Below are 25,831 nucleotides of genomic sequence, written 5' to 3'. Positions count from 1 at the left end.
ACACTTGACTAACACCTGTTAGTTATTTACAACATGTAGCTTCACATCGGAGTTGAGGGCCTCCGCGCCCTGCAGGCATTCAATGTGGAGGAGCAGGCGTGGGGAAGCCCGCATGCCAATGTATGGAATTCCTATTTCTGCAAAACAGATAACCCTATTGCTAACCGTGGAATGAAAAGGCAAACTATGCTATTTTCAAGCACTTGATGGTCGACGCGAAGGGATTATTTTCGGTCGATTGCAATGAAGCTACAGGAATGCTCCATGTTCATCTTGACCGCACCCAAATACCATTGCATTGGAGGTTTTCCATCGGCCGTATGCTTCATCGTATTCATGTCTGGCGTTGTACCGCGGATCTTGCTCTCTGCAGGGCATTTTATGAACCTCTCAGCGCTGTCGACGGCCAGTACGAAGTGTGGAGAAAGATTGTAGCATCAAAGCCTAAACCGCCCTGGAAGTTCGTTCAAGCAAACACCGTCTTGGGCGATGATGGGCATGTCCAGCTAAAGGTGTACGAGGAAAGTAACGAGGGGATCATTCAGTTGTTTGCAGATAGACACATCTAGATATGGGAGCTTTAGCGTAGTGCCTCAAGAACTGCTTTTAGGTGAATAGTAAACTTCTAAAGCTGATTCAGAAGTCACGACCTATGTGATACAACAAGACCATATTAACTTGCTGGTTTAAACGCGGTGATTGTCTGTACGATAGCAACAAGCAATTGTAGCAAGGCCAACAATATGGATGCTCCGCCAATCCAGAACACCGCCTAGAATGTGTACCACTGAAGCGGATTTCTACGGTCTCGCCAGAAGGCAGTTACTTTGCTAGGTTGTTACCTCATATTATAGGTCTGGAGGGCTACCAGACGTTGTCCAAAAACAGGGAAGTCATCTCTCGCCGAATATGTATCGGACTCTTGGAGAAGGCCGTTCATGTCTAGCACGGACAATATCTCACTGGGGAACGGCGTCTGGTGGCTTGCCCGTCCGAACAGGCCAAAGTTGGGAAACCTCGGCCTTTTCGTTGGCAAAGTGCATTTCAGTAGAAATGGGTCGGCCATCTAACTGGCTTTGGGCGCTGATTTATACTTATTTGCTGTGCAGTGAGATTTATGCCTGCGAAGAGGTCGATGATGCCACGTCGAAATTTACATTGCTGTCAGGCCTCGAATAAGGAGCTTTCTTGACGAGGAGGATTGTCCGAAAAGCAGCCGGTACGATAATAGGATCTCGCGGTATATGGCTCCAGGCTCTGGTACTGCGTCTGTGTAGTGTTATGGAGGTAGAAGTCTGGCCGTGATTCTAATTTTGCGGAAACAGGATACAGTCAGAGGCTGAAGTCGAGAGAACTTGGAAGAGAGAAGAGATGAAAGCATTTAACTGCTTTGTGATGAGTTCAAGGTCGTTCTTTTTGAGTATATTAGCCACGCAGAATGAGGGAAACCGAAACACCGACAGGGTACGCGTAGACCGTTTTAATTTATTCTTGATATCGTCTCGTGTGCATGTCATGGAAACCGCAGGCTTGTATGCCACAAAAGCTCATGTGGGGCTGAACTCTCGCCAGTTTAGGGAGATATTCTTTGCAACCCAATGGGAATTCGCCATTGAAAAACATAAGCGTTCCTTGGATCAAGATGACCGACAAACAGTCGAGAGCTTCCGATCGTGGAATGACGTACGGGCGCATGTTCTCAAATATGCTCCACGTCCCATCTCACTCATTCATCCAGCTTTGGAGCACTTGAACGTATTCGTGAACATCTTTGCGGCTAAACTGGTAGCCTCGCTGGACTTGGCCTTTTTCTTGTCTCCCTCAGGTTAGCCACGACACAGTTGAAGATCGATCAGCTCTGTAGTGCATTGATATTGACATGGACCAAGTTGATTGCAGAGACTGAGGAACCGGAAACTTTGGCAAAAGTCCTTCGCATGATTAAACAACTGGTCTACCAAGCCGAAGCATTCAATGGCTTGTGCAGCTCTGATGCTGAAATGGACAATTCAATCAAAGAAGCCTGCTTTGATATGCAGGTCTTGTATCTCGACTTCCTCATTGCCTCAATTGAATACATTCATGGAGCCGGCGAGGCTCGACATTGTACGTTGCATGTTCATTCTTCTCGGGGAAACACTCACTGGTGTCTAGTCATTGATTCGGCTCTACAAGGTGGCGGAAGCCCCTTACAGCTGATCGAGCATTTCTATACGTGAACGCTGCAAGACCTAAAGAAGGCTCTGAACCGGGTAGAGAAACTAGCTCATACTCGATCTCACTTTTGAGTTCAATCACCATAGTCTTCAGGCAAAATTCCATTACCCGCCAAGCCGCGCTGTCTCATGTTGGCTCCACCTACGCCAAGGCAAAATTCGAAGAAAACGCCCATGACACCGTGTTATGGGCCCATGCAGAGAAGCCGATTTCTTTACGTCAAAGCTTCACGGATATTGTTCTTGTCCTTGTCCAGGATTGGTTCGAGTCAACAGGTGTGATTAGTCTCTCCTTGTCGTTAGCCCTTTCTGAGCGACTAAGCGGACATGCATTGGCGCTCGCACATATAGCTGGCTTCATACATGAGGGCGAGGTTACTATTCAGGAGTTCATGGTGATGTATTTGAGGAACCCCCGCCGAGCTCATTCCACGGATGCTCTGTCTGCACTGTGGGATTTTTCCTTCAAATCTTTGGATACACATAGCCTATCCCTCGTTGGTGTCCTTTTCTTCCTGATGCCGGATCATATTCCACTACATTTCATTATCGCTGACGCGATTGCTAGCTTCTCCATAGTCATGAGAAAATTGCTTAATTTGGCACTCGTCAAAAAAGAAAAAGAAACACGCACCATCATGATCCACAAGCTAGTTCAGACGCCTCCCTAGCAAGGAAGTTGCCAGAGGACAGTTGTACGACCGATGGGGCCTTTGTAATAGATATCTTCAGCACGTGTTGAGCTTGAAAGATTGCTTTGTTGAAGAGACCAAGGCCTCAAAAGGGTTTACAGCCCCCTGGGAATTCTGCAGCCTCCTTTCGACTTGTCAACGGTGCGTATTTTCGGCTGGGAATATTGTGAGATTCTGATTATTGATTCATGACTGATCAGTTTTCCTTCTGAGGTTAATGAAATGAGCGAATAGCGGCTGGTTTGTGAGATAAACCTTGATGCGCTGGGTAAACTTCAAGATGGGCCGAAAAAGATGGACTTGAAGGCAACGATTTCAAGTCACCAGGCATAAGCCGCTGAGAGCCTCGGAGAACCAGCCAAGGCAATCGAATTGAACAAGCAGGCGTACGAAATAAGGCTTCAAGAGAAGCCGTGCTTGAAGATGATGCTCTGCTACACCGCGAACAACCTCGGTTACTGCCACAAGACTGCCAATCTGCATGAAGAATCAGAAAAGTGGTTCGAAAAGTCCAGGGAATGGTGGGAAAGTATGATTAAAGACGGGGAGGAATCTCGCGATAGACCGGCTCGGCACATCAAGAACTATGCCCGTTGCTTGACCTATCGCGGAAAGTACGCCAAAGCAAAAGAAATGTTCGACATTGCCATACCTCGACTTAGGATTGAGAAGCCACTGAACTGGGCGATGCCTGGATAGTGAGATACCCGGACTAGCTTAAGCGATGAATGCATTGCAGCTAATGAGACCAGACACTTGCTTGTCTAGTGCCTTGTTTTCATTGGCCACAATGAATCGGCGCCAGCGGGAATTTGAGGCCGCCGAGGCTCACTACATGGAAGCGCAGAGCGCTTCAAATATTGGGTAAAAGGCGGCCAGGCGCGTGTGCATCCTTTCTATGCGGGGTGCTTGTACAAGATCGGGGCTTGCTGTCTGGACCAAGGAAAAGTGGAGGCAGCAATGTGAGTAATAAATACCAGACTGGAAGGGCATAGCAGACATTTCCGTGATTCGACGGAAATAACCACGGTGCGGAAAACTGACGGGCCTGTCGAGCATGCTCGCGTCTTGGACCATCTTGATGAAAGCCAAGCTGAGGCTGTGGTTCTTCGAGAGGAGGCTGAAGTCGCGAGATGAACCATAATCTTCGGGTAGTGCGCAAGAATGGGCTGCACTCGTCTGACCACGTGGTTGTGCTGGCTTGGGGGATTGCGTATGTAGGTACATATTTAGATGTACCTACCTACCTAGTAGGTATGTAGGTACCTAGAAAGTTTACCCAAGTCCGTCACATTTATGCCATGCAGCAACACAAACTCACAAGCCTTTAACAATCAGCCAAATATGACCTTCACGGCGGAAAAGTACGACCCTGCTGCCACCGCCTCATGGCTCATCTGCACCGCGTGCGGCACTCAATTCACATCGTCTGACAGGTCTGTCGTCAAGACGTGCCACATCTGCGACGACCCGCGACAATACGTCCCGCCGTCAGGACAGTCATTCACGACCCATGACGAAGTGGCCAAGGAGCACCGCAATGAATTCACCACCTACGCCGGCGACCATCGCCTCGTTTCCATCGCCACCATGCCCAAGTTTGCCATTGGGCAGCGGGCGATTCTTATCCGCACCCCCCGAGGCAACATCCTCTGGGACTGCCTGACTCTCCTCGACCCAGAAACCATCAACCATATCAACCGGCTGGGTGGTCTCAAGGCCATTGTCATCAGCCACCCGCATTACTACAGCACTCATGTCCAATGGGGCCGGGCCTTCAACTGCCCCGTGTACATTGCCTCCGAGGACAAGGTCTGGACGACCATGGACTCTGGCCACCAGGTTCTCGTCAACCGGGTCGAAACCAGGATTCAAGACACCGACGCCGTGGCCATCAAGCTTGGCGGGCACTTCCCCGGCTCGCTGGTCCTCCTGTTCGACGGGCGCCTCTTCATTGCCGACACGCTCATGACCACGCCCGCGGGCATGGGCAAATGGGAAGTCGACGGGACTGGCGCCACGCGCGCGAAGCCTCCTGGTCTCAACTCCTTCTCGTTCCTTTGGAGCATCCCGAATTATATTCCGTTGAGTGCCGACGAGTTGGCCCGCATGTGGGGGATCTTGAAGAGGTACGAATTCAAGGCTACGCACGGCGCCTTCTTGCCTATGGATATCGAGGATGTGGGCGTCAAGCGGAGGGTGTTGGATAGCATGCAGATTCAGGCCAAGTTTATGGGGCATGCGGAACATGCAATTATGTGTGAGACGATTTAACACCGTGTATATTCTTTTTTTTTTTTTAGTTGTATTATTTCTGTCAGAAATACCTAGATTGTTGAATTGGTCACTCCACGCTATCGTTTAGTTAATCTAGCGCTTAAAACTTAACTTTCTTAAATAAGCTTTTATTATCATTTATATCAAGTATTCTTTAAGAGAAAGTTTTCAAAATACCTTTAGTTTAACTCATGTTTTTCATTTTTTTAATAAGTTAATAAATTATTTAAAAGTATTTAATTAATTTATCAAGATTAATCTATTACTTATTTAAAGGGCCCCCTCCATCGCGCCTTGAGCTCGGGGGGCTTTCCCTCCTGCACCACTATCACCAGTGACCCCGGCTCCTAGGCCTTCTATAGTCTCAAATCATGGCGGGCCTGTCGCACCTTCGCAATGGCGTCCCTTCTTTAACCTCCCTCCTTCGACTCTCAACTCGAGGTACCCACCTGGTGACCAGATTCGCTTCCATTGTGTTCTTGGATCATGCTTACAGGATCGTCTTCTGTGCCTAGACTGCGCGCTCTCGCATTGGCCATCTGGATGAACCGGTCGCGGTCTTCTTGTGCCCTGACCCTCAAATTTCTGAATGCCCTCCTACCTTCTGAGTAAACTTCATCATCACTCAAAGCACAGGCTTTGACAAGAGTGGTGTGATAGCCCGGCATCTGTTCAGACTTGGCAGGGGCAGTGAGATGGTGTGCATATAGTTTGAGGCACCCGTCAATCAAGGTCGAAGAAAATGCGTAGGCGTTGCCATCGAAGGTGGGCTCATCCAGGAGGTAATTTTGCAAGGTATGCATAATGAGAGCCCCATGCGCACCATCCAAGACCGCCTGCCATACCGCTACCTTAGGGGTACCCGTAGGGCCTTTGACTTCCAGGAAGAAGTTGGGTGCCACGGGGATCCCTACTTTCTTGTTTGGTATGATTATTTTGTCGAGATCTTGTCTGACTTTCTTGTCCAAAGCCCCGGGATGGGCTCCATCGAAGAAATCAGGCACTGGAAAGATGGTGGTATCCCCAGTTATCGAATTCAGATTGATGAAGGGAAGATGACCCTCATTCGGGATATCGGCGTCGCCAGCAATGAGCGGGATCACCTTACGCATCACTGTACCTTCAGACTCGGTGGCGGTTTTGTCTTCAAAGTCTTTGAAGGCCGTCTCAGGAACAATAGAGGACGAAAGAGAGCCCCTTGGAACCTTTAAAGCCTGACGAATATCCCCGAAGTTTGCCGGCTTTGGGGTCCGGCTGCCATCGGGGAACTTGTAGACAGGGGGGTAAATGTTGTGTTCAATACAATGCTGTCCAAAGTTGGTATCGTAGGCAGATGAACGCCTTTTCAAGGACAGGGTGGTCGCATTAGTTGACCGTGTCCGCGCGTTACCTGCAGAGACTGGCTTTCTCGTCGCAGAGGGCGATGTGGAGGCCATGGTGATCTTTATCGGCTCGGCATACTTAAAGAAAGCCAGTTAGTTGATGCCAGCGACGATGGATCATACAAGCATACCCCTCGAAGATCGCTAAGATCTAGGCCACCAGCTGTTGCAAACACGGCCAGGGCAAGATCTGGGAAACCGCATCTCGCAAGAGCAGCAACCTTTGCAGCTCGAGATGTCACAAACCTAGCTCTAGGCTTGGGGGAGGGGAGCTGCTCGTTCCGCCGGTCAAGTTCTCGCAAAGCACGAGACGTGAGCCAAATCTTAGGCAGGTCGTCGTAGAATTCGGGAGGGAAGTTGGAGGTTCTATGCACCGTACCACTTGATTTCGGCTCCTTGGGTAGAATTTGATCTTGCGCAGGGTCGTCTGCTCGTGCCTCTCTTCTCTGCGTACTCGAAAGCTTAGAGCATATGCTGCTCGGTTTCGTCTTGTTGGATGGGATCTCGTCGAGAGGAGAGTCGACTACTTGCTGTCTCTTTCTTTTTGCCATGGGTGGCCATTGTGGGAGGTCAGCCAAGCAAGAAGAGGAACGGGTGTCGGAAAGCGATAAGCAGGTTGGCTCGAGCAACCGACCAGATCGCTCATTACGCGCCGAAGTTGGCATTGAGAAGGCGCCGTCAGCCAATGTGAGGAATGTCAGACGGCAGGTATTCTATCAGCAGAGAAGCTGCCTGGTGTCAGGATGGTCAAGTGCGAGAGAGATTGACTGGTGCTGGAGGCATCCGGTGTTTGCTTGGTGTCCCTTCTTCCTATTGTTAGCCAGGCGTGACCTCGTCACTGAGCAAAAACCTGCAGGGGTTACTGAGACACTAAGGAACTTCAAATGTGGGAGGAGCTTGAGAAAGCCAGCGCAGGACAAAGACAGGTGACGTAGGAAAAAGTCAAGTTTGATTAATTTGAGGTTTAAGTTCTTCCAGTCTAGCTTGCAGTGCAATAGTGGCCCTTACGCCCACTTACCCCTCCCCAGGGCAGGTGTGAAAACTCCTGCCCCCCTTGAAACCAAAAAAAAAAAAAAAAAAAAAAAAAAAAAAAAAAAAACACTGTAACTATGATATTCTTGAGGCTAACGCTGCTAAGCGAGAGCCTAATCGCGACCAATATGCAGACCAGCACCTGCGACGCCCGCGCGGCTAGTAGTACTTGGCATCGAAAGATGGGGGGTGGAGGGTACCAGGTCATACATATGGTACTGTAGCAAGGCTGTTCATCCCAGGACACCAGTTTCAGGATTTGGACTCGATGATCTAGGTGTTGATTTGGGTCGGCTTTGCCTTCAGTATCACGCTCCTACACAATATCAACAGCCTTACAAATTAACCAAGACATGCTTGCGCGTCAAGATGCGGACTAAACAGCCTCGAGAATTTCAAGGTACATGGAAAATATCATAGACTGGCTGAGTATGAAGACGAGAAATCTGTATATCGAAATTACCGTGGTAGTTTGGTGCAGTCTGGCAAAACACATGTACCTCTGACCAGGCCGTTGTGCAAGAGATTTAGGCCTCCCGGCGTCGTGGACACTTCGCTTTTAGGCCCATTGTCGACTTGGCAAGCGGTAAGAAGAGCCTGATTATGTCTCGCCATTATGAAAGCGAGCGGCATTGGATCTAAATAGGTCTTTCTGTAAATTGACAGAGTGTACGTAGGCTCTCGCTGTATATGCATGTTAGGGACCAATTACGGGGGGGCGAGGCACGGGCCACCTAAAACCTAATAAGAGTAACGCGATCTAGTATAATTAAGCTTTAATTATACTTTAATTATAAGAGTATAATAAGGTATTTAAAGGGAACTTCATAATCTTAAATAAAAGAAGGTTTAAAGATTAATATTACCACTTATAGAACCCTACCTAGCAGCTAGTATACTACGAGACATCTTTAAATATCTATGTAGTCACTCTGCTTGTAACCCTACTCCTAATAATACACGACTAGGTCAGCACGAACACATACAACAACTTCACGCATTGATCAGCACCAAACGTGATAGCTCGATACTGTGTATGCTAAATGTGACGGGCTTTCGTAAAGATGGGCTATCAATCGCTTCCGCCACAAGTTTCAGCGTCGACGCAACCGGTAGTAAACTGTATCAACCTTCAGAAGTCAAACAAGTCAACTATGATGGCAATTCTGAAGAGTGAAAATTTTCCTTTCACAGAAGCTGACTGACCAATGGACGCCGTTTATACTACATTCACTCCGTAGAAACCTCAATGTTGCCTCGCCTCTGGCTCAATACACAGCACAAAATCACCAATTCGCAGTTGACCAAACTGACAAAAGATAATTACATTCGGTATGTATGATACTCTTAACTATATACAGTTGATCCAAGTAATCCATGTACCAACGAAACGTTCTCGCACCCGGTGTCCCTTGAGACCGAGGATCCGTTATCCGCGTATATATACCGTTTAGATAAACTCCCAGTTGCCCTGAACGCGACCGGGTCCAAGGCTGCCGACAATCCTCTTGAAAGCAGCGGGGGACAAGTCCAAAGAGTTGTCGTTGCAGCCGCCGCAACGGTCAACAACTCTGACCTCAGCAGACTTGCCCCTGTAGTGGATGCGGATCTTCCGGCCGCAAGGATGAGAGCGGTCATACAGGCCGTGGCCTACAGCGGCCACCATCTCGTCGTCGTTGTTGGTATTACCGCAGGCGCCAAGGCCAGTGTTGTAGTAGGTGAAGTCGCCGTTGGTGCGAGCCGCGAGCTGGTTCATGTGCTCGCCTTCAGCGGCGGGAGCAGCCGCGGCAGTGAGAGTCAGGGCCAGGACGGCGGCGACGGCTTTGGTGATGGAGTACATTGTGAGAACAAGGTCTTGTATTTGTCTTCTTGAGAGAGTACTTGGTATTGGAGTGAGTGGATGAGGATATTCTCAAGCATTTGAGGAGAAGATACTAGACCTTTTATACAGAGATGGGCGACTTTCTCGCTCCTCTGACAGATGTGATGCCAAGCTTGTAATCTTACCATTGGGGTCGGCTCGATTGTTTGTGTTTGCCGTCAAAGCTACCAATCAAGTGTTGTTCTCCTGATGAAGGGCACTTTGCTACGTGAAACGTATACCGACGCTGACATACATATCGGGCTTCCAGAGTTAAGCAGTCCGACTGGGGGCGCCAGAATGATCACGCTGTCGGAAACGCGGTGCGTTTCTCGACCGCAGCTTCTTGCCAGACACGACAAACACAATCCTTGTTCGTTGCAACGTTGGTTGGAATCCTGCAACGTCTGCCAATACTAGGGATTGGTGTCACAATGCTAACTTGGACAGTCGTTGGAAGCATTCCCACGGTATGCGAGAGGACTTGGTGTACGTTGAGCTAGTTTCATGCCCGGCAACTCGAAGGATTGCAGGAAACCCATATTCCCAGTTCCGGACCACCTCGCAGCAACATCTTGCGTTCGTGGAGGGGCCATGTGAGTGTGACTTGGGGCTAAATTAGATCGATAAGATGTAAGGAAGCACAGCATGGCTTTTGTCTTTTCTGTTCACAAGGGGTACATGGGCAGCGCGCTTACGGTACGGTCACCATCTACCCACAACGGGCCGGATTAAGCATCGCACACTCCTGTATCCCGAACTTTTATTTGTCGGAGAGTAACGCCAGGACCTGACCAAGGTAGCCGGGTAGAATCCTGACCAACAAGCTCTGCGCCCGAGCCCGTGGAACCTGGCTAGTAGTTACAATTTGCAGATCAGGCTTTCGGCCACGCCTGGGGGATAAGGCGGTGGCTAGTATGGGTGGACAATGGCAAATTGTTGGTTAAGCGCAAGTGATGTGGCTTCATGAGGAAAGGGACCCTGCCTAACCCCCTGAAATCCTGTACTTGAAACGCTCTCGTTGATATTCACATCCTTTAATCGTCGCTGACTGACTGATTTTGTCAACCGTGCCGGGGAACATGGCCGATGAGAAAGAAGGATCTCCCCCCACATGGATCTCGTGCAGTTGCTGAGTAGTTTGTTGAACCAAAGGATCGTGCTAGTTGGGGTCTTGCTGGACGCCAGGCCTACCAACGTTGAAGATGTGATCATAACATGTGGCAGGTTAGACCTAGAAGGACAGTCAATAATGATCTCCCAAGTCCCAAGGCTCTCTCCTCAAACCCGGCGGCATCCAGAAATGGTCTCCCAAGTTCGATTGAATATTGGGTTCGCGCGATGTAACTTGTAAAATAGTTGCTTTGTATTCCGTAGTGCTTCAGCCTAGTTGGGCATGCAAGAGGTCGAGTCCAGCCGAGCGAGCATTCAACGAGGCCGCGCCTCGTACCTCCTTCAACTAGAGCGAGTGTTTCGATACCCCTGAGAACAGCTAGTACAATGATGAAATGAGCGATGCGTAAGAAATTGGCAATTTGAATCTCGGCAACACCCCAGAGTTTTAGAAGTGTGACAGGCTTGGAGTTGTGCAACTCGGCAACTCAAAGCCGAGCGGTAATAACCAAGTCGCCTGTGTACGACATGGGCAAATCCTAAGTGGCACGAGGGAAAGAAAAAGGTACGTAAACTGGCATGTGAATTGGGAAATAGTTCCTGCGCGTGTTGGAATAAGGCTTGCCGTCTTACTGGCGGATCAATTATGTCCGGATTGCTGACGGCTGTGAGGTAAGACCAAGCCCACGATGCCGCATCGATTGTAAACTGTCCTCCATTTTGGTTGCTCCAAGGTTACTCAAAGTTATGCCTTGCAAGACTTGGGGGCGTCTGTACCACGTAGACTGAGCAATGTGGTCGTGGTTTTCAGGAACGTGGCTTCTCTGAGGACCACAGAATTGATGGCAATTGCCGAATTTGTTGTAACTTATGTTAGACTACAATAGGTAAAGAGACTTGTAGGTTACTCTTGAAAAGCAAGTTCAGGACGATGTGGTGTTCCCGAGGCTATAGCCCGGTGTGTTGAACAGGCTTTTATGGCAATGGACATCAGGCTGCAGTACGCTCCGAAAGAAGCAAGCACCGTCGTTATTCTCTGCTCGATGTATCCGGAGTCGGCGTCCAGGCCGTCGCGCAGTCTAGAATTTGAAGGATTGCCTGATGCCAAATCCACCAGATTAAAGCTACATATCAATCACAGGATGATTCCATGAGCGGTCATGCGAGTCGTAGATTTGTCCAACGTGCCATATTCAGTTATATGGCATAAAGAGTACCTCTCACCTTGCAATGGATCGTATCTCGCTTGCCGGGGCTCATGTTCGCATAGCCTGAGACCACGGTGCCGCATCAGCGAGACTCTTGGGAGGGCCGAAAGGCTTTGCGGCAAGCCCCGATGGATGCATTCTATCCTCGCGGATCATTCGCCTGGAATGTAACAATAAACTTTTGATACCCGAAGAGTAGCATACAGTTGTGCCCAGCTCAAGCACCTCAGGTACATGAGATGGCAACCGAGTCCGTCGCAAAAAGTATCGATGTTGGAGGAGTCAATATCATCAACCTCGAGTAGAGTGCTTTTTGTGTTCGAGGGCATTGCAAGCGTAACGACCTTCATACTGTAATGGCAACTGCAAACTCGGATAAAACGCACAAGACAGGAAACAGACTGCCATCCCATCTCACCGCGCATTACTTATATGAAGCTGGTTGAACACATGACATGCATGAGGCACTTATCCATTCTCTCATCGCTCAAGAGCCTGGCAATCACTGCCTACTTCGTACCCTGCTTCTCCTCGTCCTCCTTCACAACCGGCACCAGCACCAACCACAACGACCTGTCACTCAACACCACAACCTCATCCTCCAGCATGTTCAGCTTCTCAATATGCCCACCCAAGGCACACATTGTAGCTGCCGCCGTGCCGCTCTTGGCCCCCTCGGCTGCCATTTCGAGAAACTTGCTCCCCGGGACGTGAATCATCTCGGCCAGCTGTCTCGTGTCCAAGAGTACAGCATGAAGTCCTCTGGCATTTAGCCAGTCTTTACTCGCAACGGCCGAGTACGTGGCCGCCCGTTGCAGCGGGGTCCTGGGCGTCTTCGAAATAGCAGACACAGCGGTGCCGGGAATCTGGAATATGGTATCAACAGCGCCAAAGGCGGCGTGCATGGGGATGGAGATGGCGCCTCCAATGACGCCCGCCGCCACGCCGAACACGTCGAAGCGCCTGGCGTCTTTGACGAGTTGCTTGCCCACGCTTTTGGTGTGATTGACGAGTGATTTGCCGTAGTTTTTGGGTGGCTCGCCGAGACTCTTCGCCATGTCTCCGGCATGAGCAATGGCACGGCCAGAGACCTTTGCTGTGAGGAAGGCGGACACGGTGTCTAAGAATGAGCGCCACGTCTGCTCGGTGATGCCGTGTGCGAGGAGGGACGGAGGATAGGCCGGGAGGAACGGGGCCGCGGGTTCAGGAGCGACTTGTGGAATGGCGACGGGTTTCGTCCTGACGGACTTCGATGAGCTCGGTCCTGCTTCTGCCTCGGCGTGAGCTTCATATGAGGGAGGGAGGTCCGTGGATGTAGGGAAGTTGAAGGGTGAGTCGACGGTCGGAACACCCCCCTTTGCTTCGGTAGCCTCTTCATACGTCGGTGCCCTCTCTGCAGGATCTGACGTCGTGCTTGGGCCGGCGATTATCGCGGCCGTAGATGTGGGCGATGAGGCGGGCGGAACTGTTGCTGGTGAAGATGGCTGTGGTTGGGAATAGCTGCCATCTTGCCGTTTCTGGTCCAGCACCCCGGCGTCTTCTCGTTTAGGGGGCATTTTGATCGATTGTCTTGAACCGACAAGTAACTTTAAGTGGACGACACAAACGTGTTCATCCTGAGGTGATGCCAAGGCAAGGCTGCGGGTTTTAACCACTTCATTGATGGGTAGGAAGAGTAAGATGACGCTATCTGAGGATAGCTGAGCCTCCCCAACGCCACCGGATTTCGCACTAGGTTTTGTCCTGACAACTTGAAATTTGCCCGCCGGGGGGAATACAGGTATGATGGCGCAGACTCGGTTGTCTCACCACGCGAGACTCGAATCAGATTCTTCGTGCCGCATCTCATTCAACTCCTACGCGTACTCCGTTCCTTGAAAAGTGCGCGCAAGCCTCCGCCGCCAATTTATCATAACGCTACCGAGACCCGTTACGCGTCAATATCACTGTAAGGGGTTTAGGGTCGAATGAACAACCGGATCGGGGGACATTTCACGGGTGGCTTAGACGCTGTTTGTGCGCCTCCCTCTGTGATGGCCTCGAGGCTTGGTTGGCTCTGGTTTGCAACCTCGAAAGAACATGATGCCAAGAAACAACTCATTATGACAATCGGCCATGATTGGATGCCTTGCCCCGCTGGTATTATTCACGTCAAAGGCAGGGCTGTACATGACGCTTCGCGAAACGCTTAAAAATGAGTAAACTCAACGCCTACATCGTGAATTGTTTTTTTTTTAAATGCGCCGTATTTGGTACAATGCAGCCATGTCGCTTGATGGCTTCATCGCCTCGCCGGACGGCTCGGCAGATTGGATCACTGAAGACAACAGCATAGGTTTTGATGCCCTCGATGCCGAATTGCTACATCATGGGTCGCAAGACCTACGAGGTCGTTACGTCCTACGGAGTGGCGAACCCTCTTGCCGCAAAGGCAAAGGAAAACGTCCTCGTTGTGATTCGTGAAATGAAACAAGATAGTACACGATCCTACCCGGGTACACGATCCTACGCGATGATTTCGTCGCCACGATTCGTCAATTGAAGGCGCAGGATGGCCGAGACATGTGGTTCATAAGTGGCGGGCAGCTTGCAGCAGCGCTTTGGGAGGCACGCCTGAAAGACGTCGTAGAGATGGCGATTATGCCGGCTGTTTTCGGCAAGCGAATAAGATGATTGTTGGGTCGGACGGAACAGCCGAGTCCGTCCGCAGATTGGACTTGAGAGCGGTCGAAAAGCTGCATAAGAGTGGTACTGTCATCTTGAAATATGCGGTTCTTTATCATCCCTGATGCTATTCGACGACCTGCTCATTTTTGCTTAAGTAGGCCGGGAGGATACAAGGTAGCCATTAGGAAGCGCAATACAAACGCAGGCCCAGAGGGTGAAATTAGGGATGCCCTTGTTGTCAAATTGGACGTTGGCGATATTGAACGCAGCAGGGTGGCAATAGATAGGCCCCAGGATTCCCCTTTGTATTGTCGCAATACTTTTCAACAGCATTAGAGACCAATGTTCGGCTTATTGACTCCAACCTTATACTGCCTCTTTGTCACTTCTTTCCTTGTTCCTATTCTATAGTCTCTAGTCGTCCATACGAGCCCCAGCAACTGCCATAGCAATCTATTTCTATATTTTATGCATCTATAGCTCGTTCAAGTACCGTCTATGACCTTATCCCGCCTGCTCACTCGTGTATTGATCCATCATCTCGAACGTCATGTTGCTCCCACCACACACAACTAATACAACTACACTATTCTCATTGAAGCCCGGAACCAGCTTCTCAAGCTGTCCGTTGTAGCAAAGAGCAGGGCACACGCCACAAGCCAGCTCGACTAGCAGACGCTCCTCGTCTAGGAACCTCATGCACGCGCCGATGGCTTCCGAGTCAGGTAGGACAACATTGGCCACAGTGTCTCTCATACCATACTCAAATGCCCTCTGGCAGACTCGTCTTGCGCCCAAGCTCGTCGCTCGACTCGTGATTGCCGGCAAGGTGACCAGTTCCCCCTTGGTGATTGCTTGTGAAAATGAGTCGGCGCCCTCGGTTTCGACTGCAATGACCGTCGTCTGCTTCAGTTTCAGCTCGTCGATCCCCTGCATGATGCCGGCAAACAACCCGCCTCCACCAACACTGCACACAATAGCATCGATTTTCGGCGCAGACGTGGCCAGGCTTGCATTCCCGTCACCAGCAGCCTCATTGATGGGATAGTGCCTCCCCGTAGCGGGTAATTGCCTCACAATCTCCTTGGCAATCCCTGCATTCCCATCCCAGATCTGCTGCGCATCAAAGGGCGGGACGTAGATGGCCGCCTCTCCTCTCGCCCTCGCATCCGCCATTAGGGTCTCGGTCAGATAATTGTCTGCCTCTTGCCACGAAGCGCCCTTCTGGATGACCTCTGTGGCGCCAGCCTCTCGCAACTTCCCTATCATGTACGGCGTTGTGCTGAGGGGGACTACAATGGTCGCCTCGCAGCCTAGAGTGACTGCGCCATGGACACAAGCGAGACCAGCATTGCCGCCGGATGAGCAGTAAAAGTGCGGCTTTCTGGTGGAGTGGGTGTTTGAGGCTTGGACAGCAGCAAGTTGGGAGACTAGATAGTTGCCGATACCACGGGACTTGAACGATCCTGACGGTTGGAGGTTCTCAAGTTTGAGGAAGACATTGCTGAAAAAGGCATCAGCGAGATCGTGATGAGTCGTGCGAGACTACACTCTTACCATCCGGCGGCGGCGCTCAGGGTCGCCGATTTGATGAGCGGGGTTTCGATCCAAGGGATCTTGGAGTGAGTTGCTGCTTTAACGGTCATGGTGTAGTCTCCTCCCTCAATGTGAACCATGTTAGATGGTTCAAAGTTTATGCAGGTTGCGGGTTTCTTATAACTATTTAGGTGCTAAAAGAAGTGGTCACGTGATTCAGTCTCGCCCTGGCCAACCCAGGGATTTGCAGACCCGTATAAAATGGGCCTCGTAGGCAGCTTCTTTTGGTTGAATTGATCATCATCAATCCGCTTATAACATTTAGACAAACTGGCAATTGGAGTGAGAATACGGGGCAACCCCGACCCGGCCCCTCCGAAATCCCTTAGCCAGGGTGGAGGTTTTATGGGGCCTCTTTCCGCCCTTCGGTCGACAAGCCACGCCCTTCGGGATCAAGTATCCGATCGGGGATGCAGCATTTTACAACCAGTTTTCTTAACCCATTGGTTCAGAAAGAAATCAAGATAATCAACATCTGTGAGCCCCAGTGTTTTTATGGATGACTGGATGAAGATTAAGTTGATCTACGGAACCTGCCCTGAGTTGCATCTTCTGTTAGTAAATAGCTAAACTATACTACTGCAATTATCTAACCTCCCATCGTAAGCACCTCTCTGATATGGTACCAGAAACCATAATCTGGAGAAAGATCCTCCTTAGTGATAGTATTGCATGGCTTGTCCGTCCAACCGTGCAATCATATTCATACTCTATGTGTTCAACCAGGGAAATTGGTACGTGTTGCTGATTGGGAGTACTGTCACACGGTTACACGAGGGCTACGATCACGGGACCTAGGGCAGAAGGCCCTCACCGACTTCTTGTACTTATAGAGACCTTTGGTCCCTCAAGGACTTAGAAAACCAAGGGCCTTTGAGACCAAAGACTGTTATTAGATGAATTGAGCTATTGACTCTAAGCCCTCCTTGAGCCTTTGTCACAGCCTAACTGGCCGCAGTGGGACGGTGAGAATAAGAAGGCAATACGCTTCCGAGAACGTGGGTGGGGTATTATTATTGATGACTATCGCGAGATGGGTATAAACTACATTAACAAAGTAGGAGACTCATTACGTATCTAATACAATACATCGCTTGTCACCCACCTTGACCCTTCGAATCTTGCACTCTGCACGCGCCGCGACACCCAGCCGCTCTTATAATCATCGCAAGAATCGACATTCTTCATTACGTAGAGGAAACAGGACAAGGCAGTTAATAGGACTTGGTTTATTAAGGAGCCAGTTCTGCGGGCGTAATCGCGAGTTGCAGCCTCGCACCAGACGCTTTACAATTTCCCAATTAGGACATGGGCAGCTGTGACAACTGGCAGACCCACCCAGACGCTCTCTCGCTCCCGCTGTTCCGACATGCTCACGCGGCCGCCACATATTGCTTGGGCTTTTGACTTGATTCAATTGCGAAATGGATTTCTTCCTTGGACAATTCTGCGCGCTCAGCGTTACGACGCTATAAAGCGCGACGGACACGGCGGTTCGGTGGAACAGCACGTCGACCCCTGCCGAGAACAGATCGTCAAGGGATGAACCTTGTCGCACATCGAGATCCCCCCCCCTCTGCTCCGTAGTGCCGAGGTTCCTTCTCCCGAACCATGTCAACAACATCAACTTGGTCCTCGGTGACGATGCCGATAGAAACCACCATAGCACTACCTTTTGGTACCGGAGCTCGGCATCTAGAGATTCACTTGCACTCTCTTCCTCTACAAACTAACGAGAAACGCAGCGTCTCACGCCCGTCAAGACAGGCAGACAGAAACAGACCACCCCAAATACATACTCCGCATACCAGTCTCAGGCTGCAACGTAACCACCTCTTCGAAAATAGAGACGGCGCAGGCAGCTACAAATCCCATCCACACCGAAATCCACCGCTCAGTCATCACGACCAACCAGTTGACACTTCAAGGAAACCATAATGTTCAAACCATATTCAGTAACAATAATATACACATATAACACCCAATCCCCCTGCCATCCAATTCAACCCCCCTCATTTCTCCAAATTAAAAACCAAAATTAAACAGTGCCCTCCAAATAGGTAATATTCACAGGAACATCCACCTTGTCGCAAACCACAGCCCGGTCCGAATAGTTCCCCCCCAAGGGCGAGTTCGAAACCGACTGATTCTCACCACACTTCAAGTCGAGCTTGACATGCCCCTGGCCCCCAAAGCGGCTGCCGTCCCTCTCACACACCCACGTCTGGTTGATTCTCAGCAGCCCCGTGGCCCGGTCAAACGTGAAGCTCGACAAGTCGCCCTTGTCGTCGGGCAGAACCGCGCAGTCATACGCGGTGTCGCCGGTGAAGAAGTTGGGGCTGCGCGTCGACAGCCCCGTGCAGGTCGTCTTGTGCGAGAGCGCCGAGTTCTGCAGCGTAAAGTTGGCCAGGCCGTAGTTGACTTGGGACGAGGCTATGGCCACCCGCTCGTCGCGGTACTCGAAGCCCGTGATGCGCCAGAGCAGCGTCGTCGCCGACGCCGCCGTGCACACCTTGTCCGCGGCCCGGGACAGCGCCTGGCCGGCCAGCGCGAGCGTGACGAGGGATGTTGCTGAGACGTGCATGTTCGTACAACGTACCGTGTATATATATATAAATGAAGGGTTTGTATATGTAAGTGGAGGGTTTGGAGTGCCGTTATTGAGTGGTATATGGCAAAGGTTTATTCACCCTCAGAAATAAAGATAGCTGAAATGAGATCGAAAGGGATAAAAGCAGCTTGACTTTTTTGTCAAAGCAAAGAAAAGGGGGCGAGTGGTTAAAAAAGAAGGGCGCTCAACAGACGCGGCCAAACGGGCGGTTAGCAGGGCTGGATCAAAATCCAGCGCGAGGGCGTGCATGTCTCACCTCTCGCCCACTTGGACGGGAGTTTGGACGAGGCAGATTGGCCGACGAGGTCTGTGCCACGAACCTACGCGCACAGATGCAACGGGACTGTAATGCTGAGCCGGGGGGCGCAGATATTTGCAGGCAAAACTTTAATGTTGGAGTGCGTACCTGAAACAGATTGACGCACCGCTCCACGAGGGCCGTGATGCCGTAGCTGCGTTGGTGGTGGTGATGCCTGGGGGTGGAGTTTAGCGTTATTAAGGATACTAATCTCAACCCGGAACTAAAATCGTCGCCAACTATTTACAGAGTACACTTTTTTTTTCTCCAAAACGTTAGTCTTGCCCACTAGTTATATCTGTGCATCTATTGTCTACTGTTATGCAGAGGTATCAAAGCAGAGTCTAATATACCCGCCAGCCCGCAATTACAAAAAATCGTCTCTTCAATGCTACAATACCACGGCTCATGCGTCTACATTTGCTCTGTTAAAAATCATTTCATCGTTCAATCATTCCACCACGCCGAGTCGCAACTTATTCAGCGCATCCTCGTACTTGGCCGGGCTGTGGTCTGTCAACAATCCCGTTCCGAACCTTATTTCTTCAAACCGTCCCTCCACATCCCGTATGTACTTGAGCACCACTCTCCTCGCCGGTCTCCCAATAGGACCTTCCTCCTGCTTCATAAATGCATCGCGTCTGAGCACCCTGGTCGACTCAATGGCAAACACCTCGCCCGGCGGCACCAATTTCTTGCCCTTCATCGTGCCTCGCAGTGCCTGTAGCATAGGCAGCACCCATTCTTCATCGCCTTCTTTGGGGGCCGCTGGTGTGGTCTGGTACCACTTGTCAGAGAGATGCTCTTGAAAAGCCTGCCACATTCTACGCCGGATCTCAGCTTTAGTCTGATTCTCGTCCTTTTTGAACGCAAGCGCTAGACCTTGGAAGTCGTGAAGTACACCGAGTGATAGATGGGGCACAATGTCGTTGCCGTGTACGACGGTTGTGATGAGCCCACGCGTAATTTTGCGCAGTGACGGGGACAGTATGCCTGGTGGTCCATACGCATATACGTGGATCCGACGAGACCGCGGGAGGCGGACATCGCTGAACTTGTGCCCTGTTCCAAGCCCCTGTGTAAGGAGTTTTGAGTACGGTTCGGCCGAGATGACGAAGCCCGGACCGTCTGGGTTGGGTTCCGAAAGCATGACGCCGAGAAGGGAGGTGACTCCCCCTCCTAGAGAATGACCACAAAGCACGAGACCGTAATCCGGAAACTCCAGCAGTGCTTCTTTCAGTGTGACGAGAACTCGGCCATCATCTCCGAATAAGAGTCTTCTAGCAGAGGCGTGTACGCCCTTGTGCACTCTGTACGCTCGTCCTCTCCATATCAAGTTGTCGTAGTCACATGTCAAGTCAGCAAGGACATCCTCAAACCCCAAAGTTCCTCGGCATGCTAGGACCACTGCTTTTGCCTCATGGTCGAGTGAGATGTAATGTACCAACGGCACACCGGTACCCGTGGAACCTGTGGCGTCAGACCCTCCCTGTGGATCTACAAACGACGCAAGGAGTATGTTGCTATCCTGAGATTCAGTGTGGTGTACAAAGTGTCGGACGTCCTGGTGGGTTCTGTCGCCCATTTGGCTAGCGGGAAGCTCATTTGAGATACCAAGAAGTTTCATGAAATGTGAGCCATAACAAGCCGACGAGTATCTCATATACCTTGCAATGTTCGGTAGTAAGTGGCCGCTTGGAAACGTCCCGTCCACAAATCCTTCGTTACGCAGCGTGTTTAGGGCATTAGAAGCATTATACGCGCTCTTCTGGTAATACGATGCTAAGAGCAGCGATGACTGAGAATCATTTGTGGCTAGGCTGTAGAGGCTGGGCGCGTAAGAAGTCGATTGGAGATGATGATGGCCTTTACTATGAGGAGATGGAGGTACGGGCTCAAGAGGATATAGTTCACCTGGAGTTCGCGAGACTGTCTCCTGGGTCGAGTAGTCGGTCCGAAAGATGGTTGGCGAGGCCGGACGCAAGCCACTCGTCGAGTTTCGAGAGTATGCGTCTGTAAGTGAAACAACAGAATCTCGTCGCTTTTCATGGATCGAGACGTAGCTAGCTCGTGATGACGGACGCGGAAAGGGATCTGGTGTCTGGACTCGTCGAGCGGGGACATTGCGCTGGGCTTGTTGTGGTTGCGTCCGAACAGGTGGCGGCTTCAATTTATTTGATGGCTCTGAGATGTTGCCCCCAGTCCCTTTCCACTGCGGTCGTTGTTTGGCGATAGAGCGACTAGGTTCATGATCAGAGCCTTCTTTATTCCACATATTGGACAGCGACTGGCTGCTGTCCTTCAAGACCTGCTTCAGACCAGGCCGCTTCTCGCTTTGTTTTCCATTGTTGAGTGTTTCGGGCTTCTTTTTTGGCTGAGATCGTTTGCTCGAGTCCGTAGTTCGCTTCTTGGCTGAAGAGCTACGAGAAAGTGGTTCTATCGGTGGCGTTCTTTGCTTTTTTTGGTTTGCTGTTGTTTCTAAGCTGGACGACTGGGATGGACGGCGTGATTTGGGGGCTTCAAATGGGCTATTAGTGTTGCTTACGCTACGTGGAGAGCCAGCCGTTCTTGAAGGTGTCGAGCCTGACCGTTGAGACTCCTTACCTTTCAAGCTCGTTGTATCGGAAGGGGATCTGGGTGCCGGCGCAAGTTTCTTCAATGGTTCAGCGGTCGGAACAAGGTCATCGTCTATAACCTCAACAACTGCGGGGCCAGATTCTTCCTCCTCTCCCCGAAATGTCGCGGATCGAAACTTGTCCCTCTGAATCCTGTAAACAACAGTGTAAGATGTGTCATTGTCTGGGCCGAAACTCCATTGTCGATGGTTTCCTGCTGATGCTGCTGCACCACGGGTCTCTACTATTTCAGCGCCCGGGGGAGTGGGGAGGGACAGCAGTTGGGGTCCTTTTACGTCGACAGTGATGGTTTGGACTGAAGAAACGGAATTAGATATCGATGCGGTAGTTCCGGGCTCGAGATTAGCTGTAATATGACCCTTGAGTCTCTGCATAACAGCTTCGTCATCCTCCCCTGCCCCATATCGAATGGCTAGGTCGTTAGGATCGTGGTCGTTTCTGGGCGCAAGCTGGCGTCCGTTCTCTTCATCGCCGCGCACGTCGATTCGTTCGCCATCGGTGAGGACCACAACATCCCAAATCACCTCTTCGGACGCTTGTCGTCGGGCCTCTTCGGGCGCTTGACGCCGAGAAGCTTGTTGTAAATATGCCAATGCTCCGAGGGCAACCACCAAGTCTGAAACTCCAACTTTTTCTCCACCCACTCCTGTGGCTGGGTTATTGAATTCTCTTCGAACAAGAGTGATGATGCTCGCCACAGCCCGAGAAGAATCGGTAGAACCGAAAAGCTTATCGAGACTTCCCAACAGAAGCTGTGAAGCCTCGGATGCGGTTGATATCGTTGTGCCTGTTAACCGAAAGCCAGCTGACGTCCAAAAAACAATCTGGGTAACTGCAGAATGTAGACTTTCCAGGCTACGCTCCAAGATGGTCCCTGTTTCGGCAGCGCCTAGATCTGACTGGGAAAGTGATACAGTATCGCGGGCAGCCGTGCTCAATACGGTTTCGACCAAGCTCCGTGCCAGTCCGAGGCTTGACAAGGTCGTGAACCTGGCGGCATCGAGACTATAGCAGCCGACGAGAGATCCAACACGGATAGCCAGTGAGGTTGATCGTGTAGCCAAGCTGACAGCATGAGCTATCGGACTGGGGAGTAGGGTGGGACCCGGGTATTGGCAGGTTACACCGGCAGAGGCCTCGACATCATGAGGCTTGCCTCTGGGCATGGCGAAAGTGCGGAGTAGAATAGCTTGATAAAGGTAGATTTGTCATAGGAGTCGAGCGCATTATACGCACGGATGCGTATACTAAAGTATTGCAAAGGAGAGGTGCGAACGGGGTCAAGTTGGAGAAGGAGAATAGAGACAGGGCAAGGCCCAGCAATAGACAGACACTTAAAACAGCCACAGTACTCTATAGGGCGGGACGTGGCAATCTTTTAGGTGTGTTGAGTCGCGACGGGCCAAGGGCTAACTAGAGGAGCCGTATGTCCGTTGGGAATGAATGAGACGTTTGTGAAAGGTGGGCTTGGGTTTGGGTCCGGTTAATCGTCGATGATGTGTTTTGGCTTCTGGCATTGAAGTCGTCGGGCAAGTCACTCTGGTTCCTGGCAAGAAGTTCCTTGATCGTATTCCGGCCAGGTATTAGCGGGCAAACCAGTACAAAAAGGGTACTTGACTTTTCGGTGGAGCACTTGCATGTGATTGTCACATTGTCACCCTGCCTTGTCGTATGCTAAAGCTCAAATGGAACTCTAGAGCGCGCCTCTTGACAAAATCAACATCAACAATGGGCGCCACTTGTGTTCCAACTCTCTGCATATGGTTCTTCCGATTACATTTTCCTACTTTAGGCATCCGATGCATCTGTTTGATAGGTTTAGGTTCTCTGCTTAGATGCGACAGGCGCATCGATCGGTATGTGTACATGGGTCATTAAGCCGGTACTGACGCGGATGCAGACGCAAGAGAGAATCGACTAGAGAACGGAAACATGTGATACGCATGACAGTATATAACCGCCAAGAACAAGCACCTCCAGGCAGGGCACTTAACCCAAATATTTTCAGGCACATGTTTGTCCACAGATCATACTGCGTCAGCTTCGCGCCATCATGTCTTCAAGCCTCCTCCAGCAGCCAGGGGTCCATCATAAGTTCTTTAGCTGTCGGTCGTATCTTGGGGTCCCAAGCAAGGGTTCTCCGCATAAATTGTAGAAACTTGGTCTTATCTTTAAGCTTTGTCTCTGCTGCTTCCAATGTCTTTTCAGATGGAATAGGAACAAAGTCTCCCCAATTCCCTGCATGCACGGGTGCAGAATTAGTTATCAGCCTAACAAACAACAAGCTACAAGTGGACATACCGTTCTCGTCCCAGTATTCAAGTGCTCGCTCGTGGTGCCGGTTCAATAGGTCTCTGGGAGGTGGGCCGAGAGCGGCTATAAGTTCGGAGAAATGCACGCCATCTGAAAAACTGCCATCGGCTTTCCTGGCGCTGAACAATGTCTTACCCTCCAAGAGATCCCATGCCTGGGACTGGTGAGCATGAATGCTTGATAAAACTCTTGGGAACGCACGAAAAGACATACCGTGAGCCCAACGCTCCAAATATCCACAGCATAACTCCATTGAATCCACAATAGCGTCTCCGGAGCTCTATACACAATAGGCATGATGTCTCCTGCATGAGGCCCAGGCCCAATCCTGGCTTCTCCAAAATCGGATAGAAGAAGCGGCCCAACTTTCGGCTTCATAAGTCGAGAAGAGTAGATGGTCCGATCCAAGACGTTCTTCCGACAAACTGGATTAGTCATTTCAGTATCCTCTAGAGTCTTAAATAAAGAGTTGTCCTCAATGCCGAGAAGCAGGTTACCGGGATGAACATCTGTCGGATTCATTTCATATTTAGCGTTGGAACTATGGATGGAGATACGCACGAGGGATAGAATGTGTTAAGACGATGAAAAATGGCTGCTGACCAGTGTGCACGACTTGGACTTTGGTATGCAAGAAATCAAGAGCCTGTAGAAGCTCCTTGATAGCGCTCTTGACGAAATTCTCATCAAATCCACGACCTTGCCTGAAAACCGTATCCATATCGCGCAAGCTCATTTGAGAGGTTTGAAGCCAGGACGATGTGGGTGCCAAAAGGGCCATTGACCTTAAATGAGCCGAGAAGCTTCCTAATATTTTCCGCACCAATATGCTGGCTTGGCAAGGCCTTGTTTAGTTCTTCATAAAAGGGTAATTCTCGGTGTTGAGCTGAGTTGTGTATGTAAATTTTGAGGGCGACGTATTGATGATCTCTGCGATACAAGGTCAATCTCGCATCACGTTTTGTACTCGCTTGCCACTCACTGAAGATCACGAGCTAGCCATATGGTAGAGGACGACCCATAGCCCAACTTTGCTACCGTTTGGAACCTGTCGTTGAAAATCTCGCCTAGTCGGACTGGGTAGAAATGATGAGGGTCATATTCCGGTAGCCCTTCCTCTTCCAGGAGCCGGGCATCATCAATGAGGTTAAACCCGTGAGATGGAAGCGTGCGTGGCTCCGACCGACGACGCGCTCGAGTCACCCAGCCAAGCTTGTGGGCTAGGCGGCTAATTCCTCGTAACGCATTCATCGACGCACGTTGTTTCGTGCACAGAGGTAATAATGAAGGGAAGAAGCTTGACCTTCGAAAAGGCAAGCGTGCTGTTAATGATCGTTGCATATCTGCAATTAGCTCTCGAGCCGCAGATGCAAAAGGAGGGTACTGAGGGATGAGGTGAGTGTACCAGACACAGCTACTCCGTATGGGCTGGTACTTTGAACTGGCCTCATGACTAAACAGCCGAGGATCTTTCCCCCTCACCACAGCACATGCACCCAGGCCTTTTTCAGGGCCATGGCTTAAAAATTAACTGCACAGGTTTCGCTAGCCCACACAGAGAGACCCGAATTTCCTTATCTCATGGTACGAAGCACGAATAATATGACGTTTCCACTCATTTGACTTGGAGAATGTTGGCGCGCGTTTGCTGTTGTGGGTCGCTGCAAACGGTTGGCCCGTGAATCCGTGATGCAACCCGCGTGCTGAAGTTGGTGGGCGAACTCGCCATTGGGTGTCAAGTTGCTGCTTATGGTGCCTAAATGAGCTAGGGATGTGATGTATGGTGCGATACTGTTCTATTTCAGGAGCTTGGAGGTGTTGTGACGACCAAGAGCGAGCCCCAAGGTTTCATCAACCGCCCAAAGATGCATGGCTCCCACGCTGGTGAGAGGTCTCGGTCTTCAGTCTCGGCACCAAAGACAGTGAAAG

General features: G+C 50.6%; 8 protein-coding genes across 8 annotated transcripts; 1 reads left to right on the top strand and 7 right to left on the bottom strand.

The window, feature by feature from the left end:
* Window positions 1-4,197: 4,197 nt before the first annotated feature.
* Window positions 4,198-5,311, top strand: J3458_021256 (uncharacterized protein). The gene has a single exon (XM_007814020.2). It carries the CDS (start codon window positions 4,205-4,207, stop codon window positions 5,180-5,182), a length of 978 nt encoding a protein of 325 aa, XP_007812211.2. The 5' UTR covers window positions 4,198-4,204; the 3' UTR covers window positions 5,183-5,311.
* A 155-nt stretch (window positions 5,312-5,466) lies between these two features.
* On the bottom strand, window positions 5,467-7,505 carry J3458_021255 (uncharacterized protein). Its single transcript, XM_066122506.1, has 2 exons — window positions 6,699-7,505; window positions 5,467-6,645 (listed from the first exon to the last, which is right to left on the bottom strand). Exons 1-2 carry the CDS (start codon window positions 7,230-7,232, stop codon window positions 5,617-5,619), a joined length of 1,563 nt encoding a protein of 520 aa, XP_065972516.1. The 5' UTR covers window positions 7,233-7,505; the 3' UTR covers window positions 5,467-5,616.
* A 1,544-nt stretch (window positions 7,506-9,049) lies between these two features.
* J3458_021254 (uncharacterized protein) lies at window positions 9,050-9,439 on the bottom strand (the record flags this gene model as incomplete). The annotated part of the gene is made up of 1 exon (XM_007814022.1): window positions 9,050-9,439. One exon carries the CDS (start codon window positions 9,437-9,439, stop codon window positions 9,050-9,052), a length of 390 nt encoding a protein of 129 aa, XP_007812213.1.
* Window positions 9,440-12,088: 2,649 nt separating this feature from the next.
* On the bottom strand, window positions 12,089-13,580 carry J3458_021253 (uncharacterized protein). Its single transcript, XM_066122505.1, has one exon. It carries the CDS (start codon window positions 13,335-13,337, stop codon window positions 12,291-12,293), a length of 1,047 nt encoding a protein of 348 aa, XP_065972515.1. The 5' UTR covers window positions 13,338-13,580; the 3' UTR covers window positions 12,089-12,290.
* A 1,159-nt stretch (window positions 13,581-14,739) lies between these two features.
* CHA1_6 (catabolic L-serine/threonine dehydratase) lies at window positions 14,740-16,124 on the bottom strand (the record flags this gene model as incomplete). The annotated part of the gene is made up of 2 exons (XM_007814024.2): window positions 14,740-15,952; window positions 16,006-16,124. The coding sequence occupies 2 exons, from the start codon at window positions 16,122-16,124 to the stop codon at window positions 14,953-14,955; spliced, it is 1,119 nt and encodes a 372-aa protein (XP_007812215.2). The 3' UTR covers window positions 14,740-14,952.
* Window positions 16,125-18,082: 1,958 nt separating this feature from the next.
* Window positions 18,083-18,628, bottom strand: J3458_021251 (uncharacterized protein; the record flags this gene model as incomplete). Its single annotated transcript, XM_066122504.1, has 1 exon — window positions 18,083-18,628. One exon carries the CDS (start codon window positions 18,626-18,628, stop codon window positions 18,083-18,085), a length of 546 nt encoding a protein of 181 aa, XP_065972514.1.
* A 616-nt stretch (window positions 18,629-19,244) lies between these two features.
* On the bottom strand, window positions 19,245-22,755 carry J3458_021250 (uncharacterized protein; the record flags this gene model as incomplete). The annotated part of the gene is made up of 2 exons (XM_066122503.1): window positions 19,245-21,470; window positions 21,558-22,755. The coding sequence occupies 2 exons, from the start codon at window positions 22,753-22,755 to the stop codon at window positions 19,405-19,407; spliced, it is 3,264 nt and encodes a 1,087-aa protein (XP_065972513.1). The 3' UTR covers window positions 19,245-19,404.
* A 456-nt stretch (window positions 22,756-23,211) lies between these two features.
* Window positions 23,212-25,415, bottom strand: J3458_021249 (uncharacterized protein). Its single transcript, XM_066122502.1, has 5 exons — window positions 24,885-25,415; window positions 24,506-24,832; window positions 24,116-24,411; window positions 23,891-24,056; window positions 23,212-23,827 (listed from the first exon to the last, which is right to left on the bottom strand). Exons 2-5 carry the CDS (start codon window positions 24,681-24,683, stop codon window positions 23,649-23,651), a joined length of 819 nt encoding a protein of 272 aa, XP_065972512.1. The 5' UTR covers window positions 24,684-24,832; window positions 24,885-25,415; the 3' UTR covers window positions 23,212-23,648.
* Between the last annotated feature and the right edge of the window lie 416 nt (window positions 25,416-25,831).

This window comes from Metarhizium acridum (assembly GCF_019434415.1).
Source record: "Metarhizium acridum strain ARSEF 324 chromosome Unknown scaffold_578, whole genome shotgun sequence".
Lineage (NCBI taxonomy): Eukaryota > Fungi > Ascomycota > Sordariomycetes > Hypocreales > Clavicipitaceae > Metarhizium > Metarhizium acridum.
This window is presented reverse-complemented; position numbering and strand designations above follow the sequence as displayed.

Coding starts and splice junctions, on each gene's coding strand:
- J3458_021256 (XM_007814020.2), top strand. CDS start 4,205: ATGCCATGCAGCAACACAAACTCACAAGCCTTTAACAATCAGCCAAAT.
- J3458_021255 (XM_066122506.1), bottom strand. CDS start 7,232: ATGCCAACTTCGGCGCGTAATGAGCGATCTGGTCGGTTGCTCGAGCCA. Junction 6,646..6,698: donor ATCTTAGCGATCTTCGAGGG/GTATGCTTGTAT, acceptor GCTTTCTTTAAG/TATGCCGAGCCGATAAAGAT.
- J3458_021253 (XM_066122505.1), bottom strand. CDS start 13,337: ATGCCCCCTAAACGAGAAGACGCCGGGGTGCTGGACCAGAAACGGCAA.
- J3458_021249 (XM_066122502.1), bottom strand. CDS start 24,683: ATGGCCCTTTTGGCACCCACATCGTCCTGGCTTCAAACCTCTCAAATG. Junction 24,057..24,115: donor TTTGGAGCGTTGGGCTCACG/GTATGTCTTTTC, acceptor CACCAGTCCCAG/GCATGGGATCTCTTGGAGGG. Junction 23,828..23,890: donor TGAATACTGGGACGAGAACG/GTATGTCCACTT, acceptor CCGTGCATGCAG/GGAATTGGGGAGACTTTGTT.